This window comes from Glossina fuscipes, unplaced genomic scaffold (assembly GCF_014805625.2).
Source record: "Glossina fuscipes isolate IAEA_lab_2018 unplaced genomic scaffold, Yale_Gfus_2 2, whole genome shotgun sequence".
Classification (NCBI taxonomy): Eukaryota; Metazoa; Arthropoda; class Insecta; order Diptera; family Glossinidae; genus Glossina; species Glossina fuscipes.
Window position 1 is genome coordinate 6,216,961 of NW_023998416.1, and position 16,408 is coordinate 6,233,368.

Consider the following 16,408-nt stretch of genomic DNA (forward strand, 5'->3'; position numbering starts at 1 on the left):
AACGAAAACTTTTATAATGTTGCGTTAACTCTAAGCATAATAACTTGCAATGAAGAAGTCATGACATTATTACTAAGGGGACTTCAAAATGCTATATGTCATATGCCATATAACTTGAGGATCCCGGTTTCTTCCCTATAACTTTATCATGTCCTTATTCCAAAGAAATTTGTAAATATATTAATATTTGAATGCATTAAAACTATGAAAAGGTCAACCTTTTGAAAGCAACAAATAAAATTAATTTCTTGAAAATAACAATTAATGAATGCAAAGTGGTAACAGTAAACAGATGGTAGGAGCAAGGATATCAACATAACAATAATTGCTAACAATTAATTTATGTAACCTCGAAAACTGAAAAATTTGCTTACATTTTTTTAAATTTTTTTTAAGTTTTATGGCCTTATTTAACGCAAATGATGCAGGAGAACGTTTCCTTACTAACTTATCTTTTAACACTAATGCCTAAGTAAGCAAATAATTCTTTTAACTCTTGTTTTAGTTTCGCCATGATTTCGCGAGCCAAACAGGCAAAGGCAATACTATAGCTTTAGAGTGCGACACTAAGTAGTAAAGTTTACATTTCAGGCAAATTGAATTTTTATTTGCATAACTTTGTCTACGACTACGACGTACATTGTGGTAAGGCTACAATGAAGTATATGAAGAGATGAGAAAGTCTCATCAGACAGTGAAGCGTCAAGAAAAAATCGTACAAATGGATGTAATGGATTTTCATTAGCTTTTAGCAGACCAGTTAACCTTTCAAGAGAGCGTTGTATAAAACAATTTATGCCATGGATTACCTGGTATGAACACGACACTGTAAATTTCTATCATTCTGCTTCTGAAGCATTGCTTAGCTTTTAGCAATTACTGGCGTCAATCTAAGCAACGTATACGTTTGAAAAGTTAAAGTTCGATTTCAGTTTTTGTAATCAGTTTAGTAATTAACACGAATTAATTCGAAAGATTATATTAAGTGTATCTTATATGGAAAATTTACGAATAATTTTAGGAGTGTTTTGCGGTCGTTGTAAACAGAATTACAAAGCCGGCATACCTCCACTCGTTAATCCAAAGCATATCCTTTTTGAATGTCAAGTGTTACGCACTCACTTAATATAGACCAATCCGGTAGTACACAATAGAATACAGAGTAAAATGGAAAGCAAAGCAAACAAGACTAAAATTCATTCATAAATACTTTAGGATCATTTTACGCGCGCGTTGCTCTACGCAAATTTTACTCATTTTCATTCACTCACTATATATAATGCCATTAAATATTAAAAACAAACCGAATGCTTTACTAAATAAAACGAAAGGATAAAACGAAAACTATTCGGTGCAGGAGCAAGTGCATGTCAATAAAAACTCTGAACAGAATAGAAATTTTTTCAGTTTACTACATTTTACCGTTTCGAGCATTACTTGCCGGAAAACCAGAAAATAGTTTTTCTTTTTTTTTTGCTTCCTATTAAAGCTCAACAAGTCTTGTTAAAGAGAATTAAGGCAGGAATATAAATTGCAAGAAAAAAAAAAGGAGGAAACGGAATCAATGAATAATCAAAAAAAAAAAAAAAAATGTTTTCAATTAAATGATCGAGTCAATTATAAAAAATTTTTGGAAAATTTTATAACAACATATTATTATTATTATTATTATTTTAATTTTAGACTAATGAAAAGAATTCTTAGACTAAAAAAAGACATTGAGCACTAGCAACACAGGCTATCGGCTCTTTGACAACATAATTATTAAAGAGATAATTAAAAAAGAAATCAAAAAAATAATCATAGAAATAAAAATATTTTAAATTTACTATGTTTTCATCAAATATGTTAAAGTGTTACCTGTTGATGGTTGTTTACGCAATATTGTGTAAAATATGTCAATTAAATGCCCGACAACATTATAAAAATCATTCTTTATTCATAAATATTTCTTCAAATTCACAATTAATTAACGATCATATACTTTGTGGCAATAATGTGGATAAAGATACAATTGTCATTGGATTCTTAGCAGAATATTCACAAATGCGTGTAAGTTCAACTTGGAAAATATTTCAATCAATTATTTTTCTTACAAGCGATTTTGATCGGTAGTCATCGTTTATTAATAATTTTTTAATTAGAAAATTTTTATTTAATTTTTTTTCTTAGGTTTTAATTTTTATCATTTTAAATATTTAAGAAGGATGAATAAAGTTTAAAAACTTAATTTTTCCATTAAAGGCACAAGTCAAAATTACCATTGCTTAAAATTTTAGTTGTGAAGCTATGTTTTTCAGGCATTAAGGTAACTTAGTTCTCAATTGGTTGCTTTCAAGTTGCAAGTGTAGCTTCATAGATATGTTTTCTAGTGAAATGGAATACAGCTTTCTTTTGGTCGGCTTTTGTAGACCATATTTTTCGAAAAATTAATAATTATCCACTTTTCCATTTCCATTTACCTTGCTGTGGTGTTTGCACGGCGACTTCGAAACGTAGTCCAGCTAATTCTCTTTTCAGACGATAGATACTTTCCTAAAAAAACTCATGTAAAAAAATTCGTGTAAAAAAGATATTAAAAAAAGGGATTAGGTTCAGACATAGAAGAAGCAATCGAAAACAAATATTAAAATTTTTTATTAGAGTTCACTTAAGAAATTATTTCGTGTTTACAAATTCTAAATAAAAAAAATTGTTAATTAATTAAAATTAATTATTTTCTCAAAAACCAAACCACATTGCATAAAAAATACATTCCGTCGTTACTCTATGCATAACTCGGAAAACCTCTCTCATATAGCGCATATAAGCGATATAATCTAATTAAATGGTGATAAATGTAACGCGAACTTACAATGCATGCTTGTGAGGAGTGAGAATGAAAAAATTAATAAAAAACTCAAAAAAACAAAAGAATCATGGGAAAAATTTAGTAAAATAATCCATACAAAAATTTATATAATATTGAAAATCGTGTTAAAACAAGACAATTCGTGTAAAAAGAGATTTTTTTCTTTTTAACTTGTGTTAAATCAAATTTCGAGTAAATAAAGTTCGCATAAAAAGAGAATTACAGAAAATTTGATTTAAAAAGAAAGCGGATTTTTATTTCCTTTTACTTGTGATTTTGTCATTGAATCATAATGTACGTAGAATAGGGTTGTGTGTGGAATATCACATCGGGCAAATGGCCCACACAGCTGTGCTGAGAAGTACGCCGTCTTTCATCGAAATTTTCCAAGGCCCTTTTGCATAACTGTGGCTGAAACTCATTGATGCAACGTTGAATCGTGTTCCTTTATTGCACGGGCGGTTGTGGGCTTGTTGGCATACTCCTTTGACTTTTGCAAAAATGCATTGATGTCAATCATGTTCTACACAGTTGCCGAAGTACAGTCATTTTCTGTATGTACTCAAAATAGCGGCAGCCATAAAATCTCGAGTTATGGATATTAAATAAAAGGGAATGCGGCTGCCACAACGTTTACGCGTAAATCTAGCATTTCCTTGGAAAAAAATATTTTTCAATTTTAGTTCACAGATGTTCTTAGTTTTAGCTGTACTATGGGCGTGTCCTTCGACCGATTTGGCTCATTTCGAATATCCATCTGCGTTGATAATTAAGTTGATAACGGACGGTTTGACGGACGGACATCCTTTAATAGATTCGAAATTTGATATTGATCAAAAATATATATACCTTATATTGCCTCTGAAGCGGTCTTCTGACTGTGCCCCTACTTTGCGACGGTGGGCGGTATAAAAATCAACTGTATTTCACTGGAAATTGTTATGAACCTAAATTTCCTGAAATAAATTGAGCATTGAGTTATATTGGTGTTACGACCAAGGACTTTTAAAAAGCACTAGCGTCTTTAAGAACTGCTGCACCGACATTTTTACACCCTACACCACTTGTACTACAAACGTGTATTAAGTTTGCGCGGATATATACGACTTCCAGAAGGATTTGAGATGGAACCACCTTTTAGTAAACCAATTTAAGTTTGCCAGCTCGTCTTGTGGTCTTGTGGTTGGCTTATTGTAATCAATTTGATTAAAAGAATCCCTAATTTCTGCTCCGAAGATGGCGTTAAATAAGCCATGTCTGGTTGTCCGTCCGATGTCCTTTCTTGCAAGAAATAAATGAATAGATTGCAACTTGGTAGTTCCATATCCAAAAAAATACCTACCTAAAAAGGAAAAGATTGCAAGATTTCTGAGGAGGCCATCTGCTCTATGAATAAGCGTTCTATAGGTTAGCAAAAATGGCTTTTGCCATATATTTCCATAAGGATGTACAGCCTTTCCAACATGAACGAAACACTGCTACCGTATTTGTTTCAGGTTTAAGTTGGATTTATAATTCATTTCAACTGGATTTTTACTGCGTAGATTGTTTACTTTTTAGTTAACACATATTGATATGATAGACATTTTTTCCGTTATCGTTCTTTACATCTTTCTTTACAGACTTAAAAATGCAAAACAAATTGATGCTCACCTTGAAAGAATGATTCTTTTAAACGAAGAAAGAAATTATATTTACGTTATTTAACGTCAATAAGTGTTTTTTTTTTTTTTTTTTTTTTTTTTTTTTTTTTTTTTTTTTTTTTTTAAATATGCTGTAACGGTAAAAGACATCAATATGAAGTTTCTTTTATTTTAGATGTTGGTTTACACCGTTTTTATTCAAAAAAGCTATGATGTAAATGACTGGCTTCGGACTTCTGTAAGAATTCCATCCTGGGACACGGAAAAGAAAATTTTGAGACTTCAGGCTTATCATTCTTAGCGTTACAAGGTCGTTGAACTTTTCTCCCAATAAATAGGTTTTCTCATGCAATCGATGGCATGTTGCACAATTTTGTCGAAGCTACATATCATCCAAGTCTTCTATAACCTTTTTCTTTACTGCAAAAATGATATACTCAGCTCATAAATCATATCTAAATGTTATTTGAGTACACGTGAAGAACATTACGGTTGTCTTTCCTTTTCACCGAAGGGATAAAATTCCTTATTTACAAAATTATTTAGTCAAATAGGAACTTCATCCCCCAAGCATGGAACGTAAGCGTCCGATACATCTTTTCCTTACTTAAACGAGTAACACTTTCTTTGAATTATGATTACATCAAGGTTGTTATTCATCATTCAAGAATAATTAATATAGATATTAATTAAGCAATAATTAATTTAAATATACATTTAAGTAGCTGTCAGATAAAAATTAAATTACAAAAGTTTGAAAATAAAAAACACATGAGCGCCGACAAAAGTGTATGCTTCTGCTTTCCATGAAAACCAGACACATGTTTTTGCATTCATTGAGTTTCGTGCGTGTGTTATAAAACTTTCTGTAAACGTCCTTTAAACGATAATTGAATGATTTTTATAAGCCCGGACGATTTCAATGTTTAAAGGTAACCATGAATTAATTTATATACATTCTCATTATTTATTTGTTTATTTATTATTTATTTACATACACATGCACATATAATACATATTCAAGTGAATTAAAAAGCACTTAAGATTAACGGCTTAAATTATCACATTGCAATTATATATTAAAGAATTTTAAAGCTTTAAACTGACTAACAACAAAAACAAAATCAAATTAAAAATATGCATTATTTGCACTTGATTTTCTTTTTAAATGTTTGTAAAGGATCAAAAGGCAAGTGAAAATGTTTGCCTTAGTAAATAAGAAGCGCAACTATGAGATTCATGAACATAATCAAATGCAGTAAGTTCCACAGACACTGCAAAAAATAATTATTAATAATAATTAATGCTTAGGGTGGCCATCTCTATTCCTATTGCAGGGCCATAAATTTAACCAAGAAAAAAAAACTGGGGATATATGCCTCATGACCTTATAAGATATGTGAATGATATCCATTCAACAGTGACCACGAAATAAATCAGCGGCCAGTTTATGATTCCCGTTATCTACCAAGCTGAATAGCAATGTTTGCGTCCGTACCTCGTGATGCTGAACTTTAAAGGTAATATGGAAGTAAACAAATAAACACTTTACACTTTAGTGGATCACAGCCCATCATTGTATATTTTGTACACCACCCTACTGTTATTCATATAACAACCTTCCAAAATAAGAGGGTATATGAGAAGCGATGGAAACAGTTGTTCGATCCGAATCATTTTCAATGGCAGTCTCAGGTGTAAAAAATTAAATCAAAATATTTTAAAAACCAAGACCTGAACAAAAGAAAACAAGACGGACGGACGGACGATTAAGAGAGCGATTCTCAATCGCTTGGTATGTTAAAAAGAGGGTCTATCTCAACTACTTCTCCTTGTTGCATACATTCACACAAATTTTACATATCCTTGTACTGCTTACCACAAATGGTGTAAACACACCACAATGGTGTAAACAATCAGTTAGCTATAAAAAAAAGAAACAATTAAAAACTTTAAGTGAACAATAACATGTTTATTTCAAGTTATTAAACTTAATTTAATTTGTTTTTTTTTTTTTTTCTTTTTAACTGTCATCAAGTTTTTCTATCCAAACATACCCTGGTTTATTTTGTGATGTGTTGGCCAATGTTATAACGAGAAGTTTAAGCTGCGCACAAATATTATGCCATACTTGGTCAACGTTTGCAAATTGTTCGTCTATTTTGCGGCAATAACGTCTCCTCTATATTACACCGAATTTTTTGTCTCCTTTTAAAAACTTTTATTCCTTTTATTCGGCATTTTGCTATTAAGCTAGTTTTCATAACTCGGTTTCGGAAGAATTTTCACAAATAAATGAATCGTGATCTGCCCTACCATATATCACATTGATTACAATGATCCGGCACTTGTGATTATAAATCCATATTTACCCTCATATTTATACTATAAAATCTTCTTCCATTGAACAACGTATGGTAATTTTTACATGAAGTGCCAAGGAGTTGAGGACCGTGTATACCCATATCCTATTGCTAATAAAATTTGGAAAAAGATTATAACGAGTTTATTAAAGAGATTAGGGATTTTCCTCTTAGTGTTTTATAAATCCTCGTAAACCTCGTAACTACATTCCAAGTGGTGCCTTTTAAATCGTATCCATAGTTGGCGTAATCTCTTATTAATAATCAAAAAATCATTTTCAACCGTTGCTTGAAATGAAACTATTTATCCCTTTTTTCTGATTTCCTAGTTAAACTTTTAAGTGTACTTAGTTGTTTGTGTGCATTATTGTTTCTGTTTCTTCTTTGGATTTATTCGCAAGCATATTGCTCTATTGAAAGACTTTCCTTGATTCGAAAGTCGTGTTGAAAAGCTCGCAAAACCTTACAATCAAATCGAACATAATAAGCTGGCCCCAGGCTTTTGATCGCTTCGGTGCATTGCTTCAAATGGAATCTATGTGATAGTAACGGGAATGTAGTACTTAATGATTCACTTCAAGTTGTTTTTTTAAAGAGGGCGCACTATCGCAGGAGAAAACATAACCAACTTCAGCATATAATTCAACTAAAAAAAAATTGCAGAAAATTTTCAATAAGCATAAAATTAAAACAGAGGAGCGTAAATTAAACTACCTACAAAAAGAAAGAGAAAAAAAAAATGAATGCAAAGGTCAAACATATAATGTGTACTACCGTCATAGCGGAAGATGACGACATAGTTAGAGATTGACAGTACTCTGATAGGTGTTCAATGGACATTGAACTGGAAACATTGGTGCAACGCAATTGTTCGGTGGCACTACTGGTTTTCCAATTTATCTGATGTCCAAGGCTAAACAATCGCATGGAAAAAAAAACGTAAAATAGTTTACTTGAGGTTAAAAAGAATACACGGCATAGATCATGACACCATACCTAAATTGAAGAACATTGGCCTTATCATCAGCTTAGACTTAATCCATTCACCTAAACTAACCGAATAAAGAACAAGGGAGAACATTATATTCGGCCATGATCGAATCTTTTATACCCAATCTATTATGCCTACATGTTATACCTAACTCTTATCCTATCTATGTCTAGTTTCCAAGACCTTTTCTTTGATAGCCATATCAACAGGATAGCAGAGAAAACGTCGAAACGTTCGTTATATTTAGTATAGAATTCGTACACTTGGCTTGTTGCATTTTACTGTGTAAGTTCTTTTGTTTGGTACCCAACCGCTTATATTGCTAAGAAAAAAAGGAATCCTCCACCGCCACACACACTTTTAGATGGATAATATATCTTCACGTGTGGAATGTGCAGAATAATTTTCAATATATTTTCTTGCTTACTTTATAAGTAATAAGCAAGAAATGTACAAAAGTGGAAGAAATAAAGATTTGATTACGTATGACTTTCTATTTATTGGCTCAGATATAAACAGTAGGATCCTCCATAAATTAAATAAAACATATTTAAAGCTTGTATCTTTCATAATTTATGAATAATAAGCAAAGCACCACAAATTTTTGCTTGAAGAAACAGATATGGGCCCAGTTTACGCTATACGCTGGGCGAGTGCTTTGATCAATTTGTCCCGTCTTCAATACCAACCATCGTGCAAGAACTTCCAATGCTTTTCCAAATTTGAAGCTAAAAGCGTGTGTTTACCGCAGTCATTATACAGACAGACAGACAGACGTACATTCTTAGATCGGTTTAGAATTTGATGCCGATCAAGATTATATATACATTATAGGGTCTTTGGAGCTTCTTTCTGCGATTTAACAAAATGAATCCCCCTTCATCCTTTGGTGATTGATATAAAGAGAATACGTAATAAATATATGTCATATGTTAACAAAAAAAGATACTAAAATATTCGCGAGATATGAATGACACCATTACGTAGCTAATTACACCAACTATTATATATAGAAGTTATATTCTCTCGTCTTATTTATGTAGCGCTTTTCAGTCATTGATCTTTGGCCTGATTAGACTTATGTGTGACCTTAACTGAGAAACTTTAATGAAGACAACTTTCGCTAGAGCCAAGACTGTTAGCATGACTTAAAAAAAGGCGCATTCATAGAGGATTATTTCCTTTGTTGATGATAGAAAACAATAGACTTTTTTCTAAGCGGAGTTTTAAAGTTGAAGTTATGAAGTTAATCGACACGTGTAGGCATTTACTTCGCTATGTACTTTTAAAGGCGCATCAGAGTGACCGAGACTTGTTTTCCATGTTGATCTCCTTATTATTAACCATTACAGGTTAGTCTTTGATCTGTTATAGATTATGAGTTGTCGACAGCAATATTTTGACCTTTCAGTTTTTGTTTTATTATTTTGATAGTTAATTGTATATTCTTGGATAAGTCACGGCCACTGTCTCTTAAGCGTGGTGTATAACGATAAACTGAAGATATATTTGTTAAGTTTTTTTGGTTTTCATTTTAAAAAAATGCAAGCGTATTGTAAAATGAATGAAAAAAGTTCTAAAAGACTTGGATGATAAAATGCAGCAAACATTTTCTAAATATATTTGTGCCGCTGAAGGCGAATTTATTGCACTTATTTGGTTTAATTTAATACGAAACCAATTTTAAATGAATTTAATAAACTCAAGCTCGGATGATATACGCAATTTTGTGGGTAATTTGATATTTATGAAATAATTGAATTTTGAGTATTCACTGAAAAATATTTTGCAAATATTTCTTGCCATTGATTAAACTCTAAAAGGAAAAGAAAACGAGAAATTAAGAATGGAAGTGAAAGAAAACAAGGCGCAAAAACTAATGCAGGCAATGACAAGTAGAAAGAAAAGAAAGGCAAAAAAAAAGATCAGAAAAAAGACAAGAAAAGAAAAGGAAAAGACAAGTGAAGAAAAGAAAGATAAAGAGAAGTGAAAAAAAGGACAAGAGCAGAAAATGATATTAAAAAGAAGAAAAGAAAGAAAGAAATTTTCTAGCGCAAGTCAACAGTTAAAATTTCCCAGTTCCGGTTTACTTAACCAGGAGATCGTTCAAAAAATAGAAACGGATTCTCTGAAAAGTTCCTGTTCCATTTCTAACACAATCACTGCAACTCTAACGACTTCAATCAATCAATGTACGATTTCTCACATTCTTCACATTTTAAAAGAAAAAACAAATCTATGTGAATCAGTTATCTGAACTGAATCAATTTGTCCTTAAGTGACTAACAGGCATATCTTTTTATCGAATGCGATGCAATCTGCAATTTCGCTCTTGAAATCTTCGCCAAGATATTTGATTTAGCGAGGATGATCGATTCTGTGAAGTTCTTCGCTAATATCAAACAATACTGAGCTTCAGATGAAATTTTTACTTTGTAAAGAAAGCTTTGAGCTTATAATAGTGATGTCAACGGCAACTAGATAATACGGAGTAGTATATACTGAACTCCCCTTTGTAGACTCGTCAAAAAGTATATATAAAACAAACGTATGTTATGAAAGAATTCTAAAGCGCTTTCAGCGTTGAGTGCAATAATTATTGTTACAAATTGTTGGCTAATGAGTATTATTTTACAAGTAAACCATTCGTCTACATGGAACAGTTTCCAATCTATGTTGCACAGCCAAAGAGGAAAATGTAATAAACAGCATACAAAATTTTTACGAGTAATAAGTTTTTAAAATCTTAGTCAAAATGCAGTCAAAAGCAGACACACATTATATACATATGAAGAATGTCTTTTAATGCGTAGAGACATGTCTATTAAAATCACACAAAATATATGTAATTCTACTTGTATTGTAACCCTGTAAGTCAATTCAGTTGAAAAGAAAATTTCAAAGTCTTTAAGTCTTTACCCTCAACTAAACTTTTATTTACACTTTTCAGACAGAAGAAGCAAAAACAAGTAAGAGAATTATATTCGGTCGTAACCGACTCTTTTATACCCACCATCGTGAGAAACTTCTATAATCTATAATTTTCACTACGCGCGGTTGACTTTTTCTATTTTTAGAATAAATATGGAAATCTATTCTGTGTAGGTGTTGTAGTTTTTGAGGTAACAAGCAAAAAACCCAGACGACGAAGATATTCACAGTTTTTATTACATAGACGTGTGGTACTTGTAGGCGTGCTCCTTGAAAGGTTTGGGTCATTTTTAAATTCTTTTGCAAGTTTAATTTTTGCGAAGACGAGATGGGTTACAACAAATGCTGCGCAAGCGGACCGATTGTCAGGCAAACAGAGATGCATTTCGAATTTAAACTTTGTGTAGTTTATGGGGTTTGGAGGTTTGCTTTTGAAAAAAAAGATTTTAATTTTCATACACTATAAATTTGGGTAAGCGTCGTCAATTTTACCCACTTTTGTACAGGGACTACATCATCGTTCATAGAATACATGCTCAAATTTTTGTAGATTTATCTGCTATAAAAATGAATCAGGAGCAGAAGACAATTTGTTATACTTTTAAAAAAAGTGTGTTTTCAGTTAACTTCGTAATGTGGGCGTGCCCTGCAACCGTTTTGGTCCAGTTGTAATACCAACTTGCATTTCAAAGTTTCTGCCAAATTTAAGATCTCTAGCTGCGGTTTTGCGGGAGAAGGTTCACACCATTGGACAGACGGACAGACGAACACCCTAGTTCAATCGATCTAGAATTTGATGCTGATCAAGAGTACATGCACATTGTGTGGTGTCTGAAGCTTCTTTCTGGCGTTGCAAACCTCTTTAGCAAAATGAATATATCCCTCGTCCTTCGGCGATGGGTATAAAAACATTTACTTTCACTAGTATTTGTAGTTCTGTAAGTCATGTCAGTTAAAGAGAAAATTTCTACGTAGACACTTATGCTTTTATTTGCAGTTTGAAGACAGAAAAAAAATATTCCCCAACTAAACAGTTGGAAGAACATGAGCGAGCACTCGTATAAGAAAACTTAAGATGATTCGATTAAATACTCATTTGAAATTTCATTGGATTTGTTTATCGAAACTACTGCAATTGCTTACAGGCTTATTGTCTTTATGCATTAAAAATATGTAAAGAATTTATTTGAGAGATCTTCCTTACATTTATTTAAATTTTTTTGTTAATTCATTGTATTCCATATTAATCCTATTTCGTGCCAAGACATCGAATTTAACATTGCTTTCTTAATAATATTGACTACTCTGAGAAATGGGGATAAGTTTTTTTTGTCATTGCGTTGGTAACATCATTGATGGAATTCTAACGATTACTCATGAAATTGGTCGATCCGTGCCTCGAGAAGTGGCAAAAAAAGCGGAAAGTCGAGAGATGTTAAGTTAAGGGAGAAGCTTTCTGTGAAATCGTTAATTCACTCGTTGATTAAAATAGTAAAGCAATGAATACTCACATAGACAAAAGTATTTTATAACAAGACATATGCCGATCACGCCCTTTTTTCAACCAGAATTTCGATTTTTCACTATATACCTTTTCAGGCATACTAACTATAATTATATATATATATATGTATGTATATGTCAATGGTGTTAACGTCATCTTTTCCGTGACACTATTATTCCTCCTCACAAATCTTCTCGTACAGGCTTAACAGATATCTACACGAAATTACGCATAAGTATTTGAAAAGGCCAGCAAACAGTTCGTACTTAAAAAAATGCTCTCCACACCTGGACTTATATCGATTTAAAAAAGTCTTAAAAATTCTCCGTAAACTTCTTGCAGCTTATTGCCTATATGCCAGCCTTTATATAATATTTTCTATATATTCTTTAAGATAACTTTAAATCTTTAGGAGTTGCAAAGTTATTTTCAATAATTAAATTAAAATTGAATAAATGTTTATGATTAATCATTTAGAATGATTTAGTAGATCAAAGGCATTCAATTCGTACGAAAACTTGCATTTGAAATTATTTGCTCTTTAAATTAAACACAAATGTAGAAAATCCCTCGACAGAATGTAATACATATACATACATATACACATTATTTTTATTGGTATTTATTAAATAATTGTGTTAAGCTGAACGCACACATGAATAAAATTGTAGCCATGAAAAATAATATTGATTACAAAAGCTGTTAAAAAAGGTTTTCTCATTAAATTTCGCTTTAACCCTGAAAATGATTGTAAACAAGCATGTTTTTGAAAAGCGGTATATAACATTTACCGCTGCAAGTATGCATGCATTTATTACTGTTGATATTTTCTTCATTTTCTACATTTCTATATTCGTAATTAATTTCATACGTCGAATTTTATGTATATAAATCACACATATCTGAAAACCGTATGAAACTCACATAACGCATTATTTAAAAAATCCAAAATGCGATTGAAAACTTCCCATATTGTTTTCTAAAAAGATTTTTCCTCTTAATTGCCAAAACTTATAGTTGTGCAAAAGACCATTAACGGGACAAGAAAGACGAATGACAAATGGTTTTGCTTCACAACCAAGCCAGTGCTGTTGAGCTACAATTTGAGCTGAGAACTTTTCCGGCTTATTCTAGATCTGCCTCCCTCCGGTTACCACTTATTCAGGTCAATGCCGTCATATTCAGCGTACGGTTCGACGACTTTTTCGCCTCGAAATCACTAAGCCAAAGCCAAGTACGGCCAAAGCGTGCTTAACACGTTAAGGACGGCGCAGTTTTCCCCATTACGCATAAGCGAAGCGCGTTAAGGTAGCCGATAAGTATGTTTTAGGTAAATTTGAATTTTATCCAAACATACTGAGAAATTGTTTGCTTATCCAATAGTTGAAACATCATCTTGTTGGGTCCTTCTAAGTGTTACGTAGATCCGAATAAACTTAATATACCTTGTGTACCAAGTGATGTGGAATATAAAAAAGAATTATACTATCTTTCTAGTGAAATGCCAGTTCCTTGGAAGTTTTGTATCGCTTTCATCAAATTCTTAATACAGATTTTCTATATTGTAGTTTTAGAAAATTTTATATCAATACTTTTGTTCGTGTTGAAATTTCACTTCGTCTTTATCGTGCTCTACATATTAATGAAATGTAAATATAGATTTCGATAAATAGGATACAGAAATAACATTTCCAACTTGGCTCATGATTTCTTCAATTTCAAAACAATATTCTGTTTTTCTTAAAAAAAAAAAAAAAAATTGAGTTATATAGAGTGCAACGAAAACACAACTAATGCATACATATTCATATATGTATATGTTTCTATTTAAAAATGAGAAAAATTTTTATTAACACAATTCATAGACATTTTACACGCGCCAATCTTGACAAAGGCAGAATACTTTCGATAAAAACTACAAACTTTTTAATAATGAATTTAAAATTAAAAAAGAAAATTACCACTTTGGATTACAACAACAGCTACGAATGTAGTAGAGTAGCGTCTCTTTTGAACATGAATCAAGAATATAGTTATGTTTAATACTGAAAAATAAGGACACACTGTTTGTATTGTTTTATACTCTAATACCAAGTCGACGCACCGTGAGTTCAATTCCAATTTGCCACTTAATACAGTCTTTCGTCTGCGGGCATCGCCATCTTTTCCTGGAATCCCATGAGCGTGTTTCTCATTCGTACGCTACAGGAGAATGAATTTGCTTTTTTTTTTACATATCCACCATAGATATTTTCCACCTTCGTTTGTCTCGTATGTTTCCCTTCGTATATCATATGTCTGTGGTAAGTCCGCCCAATATTGTTCTCCGGTAATGGCCTGTGTTAGCACGAGCAACACGTTCACCTCTCTTTTCTTCTGTTCCCATTTGTCCCATCCTCTTACTAATGCCTCTCCCTTACTCTTCACATTTTGCACATCCATCCATCTTTCGTTCCTATTCGCCCGTGCGCTTCAATCATCTTCAATAGCTTTGTATAGACTGTCAACAAATATTAAACAGAGTTGACTTTTTTTAAAATATTTGTGCAAAAACATCATACCATGGCAACGTGAGATTCGATAAAAGATGTCTCATTCTATTTAAGATGATATTTGTAGAAATGTAAAGCAAGCAATAAAAGCATATAAAAATTTTCGATGCCAATAGTGTCCATGGGATAAAGGCACATTTATGCAGTTGAGAATTAACGAAAGTTTACCTCTTATGAATGAAAAATGACGTTCCACTTACAAGAGGATTAACAGAAGTAAATAGGTAGGGGAAAAAGGGATAATTCAGAAGGCAAGAGGATTAACAAAAACAACAAAACAAAGCGTATCATTCGTGGTTTGTTAGGTTTATAAGACCAGTATTCGCTTCAACAGGGAAAATTGAATAGTGGCCTTTAAGGAAGGAATTCGATAAAGTGTGAACTGTCGTGGAATGGCATGTATATCTGTAGTAGTTAAAAATAAGTTGCTTTAACCTTCTCAACTATAAATAAGGTCGTACGCTATTCTCAAACGCGGCCTAATTTAAGGTGTACTAGGAACATTTAAATAAAACGTAAACAGGAAGGAATTTTATGAAATAGTATACACCAGCAGTTTATTATGATCGTTTGGATACACATAGTTTTAAAGCCAAATATGTAAAAGTTCTTTAAAGTTTACAACTGAAATTTTGCACTTCATACAAAACTTATAAAGTTTTGCCGCAAAATAGGTTGCTCTGCTCCTTTTTCCACAAATAATTATTTCTGAAACTATGAACAGTAAAAGGTTTGACATGTTCATATGAACACGTTTTATTAACAACTTAAACAGATGAAAAAATGTATTGTTTTTCAATGCAGGTAACCTTAGGTGGTCTGCCGTTGGCGGTGGAAGCAATTAATAAGGATCCAACTTTATTACCCGGCAAACGTTTGGCGTTTAAAGCTTTTGACGTTGGACCAAAAACTGGCCTGTATCGTGTACAACCAATAAGGTAAAAAGTGTACAATGGAAGCCTTAAATAATATAAAGCATAATTTATTGCAATAACTTTATTTTAAATTTCCATAGTATGCATAAATAACTTTAAGGATTTCAGCCGCTCAACAAACTATATAAAATAATTTAAATTGTTTGCCGCTCATTTGCAATTTACTTTTGTTCATGCACTTTTTGTTTTACAAAAACAAACAAACAAACTCTATTATGATGATATTTTTTTTTTTTTTTTTTTTTGGTATGTTGAACAGAGATGGACTAAGCCAATAGATTTATGGCTTATATGTCCATGATGATATTTTATTCATGAAAATATAATGGATTAGACAGTCTATCGATAACATTCGTCATAACATTTGTTCCAACAGCCGAATCGATGGGAACATGTTTATCTATCTGCCAGTTGAAGTCTTTATTATGTCCGTGTAACAGTAGAACTATCTCCCACATCTCTTCTTATGCATCAAGTTCGAAAATTAATCTCGATTCAAATATATTTACGCATATTGATGAATACACCTAACATATTTCTTTTTGCGTTGTTTCCTCAACTCATGTCGGTATACATAAAAACATTAAACTTCTGTGATTGACACTTCCAAAAATTTCTCATTTATTTTCAGTTATAGC

The 16,408-nt window shown here is 32.0% G+C and overlaps 1 protein-coding gene across 1 annotated transcript in view; it reads left to right on the top strand.

Annotated features, from left to right (window-relative positions):
• Positions 1-1,683: 1,683 nt before the first annotated feature.
• LOC119634154 (guanylate cyclase 32E) overlaps positions 1,684-16,408 on the top strand; it is a 35,954-nt gene continuing 21,229 nt past the window's right edge. Inside the window, exons 1-2 of the mRNA XM_038028117.1 lie at positions 1,684-2,052; positions 15,640-15,773. Coding sequence (XP_037884045.1) covers positions 1,831-2,052; positions 15,640-15,773 — 356 coding nt within the window. The 5' untranslated portion in view covers positions 1,684-1,830. The remainder of the gene's footprint in view (positions 2,053-15,639; positions 15,774-16,408) is intronic.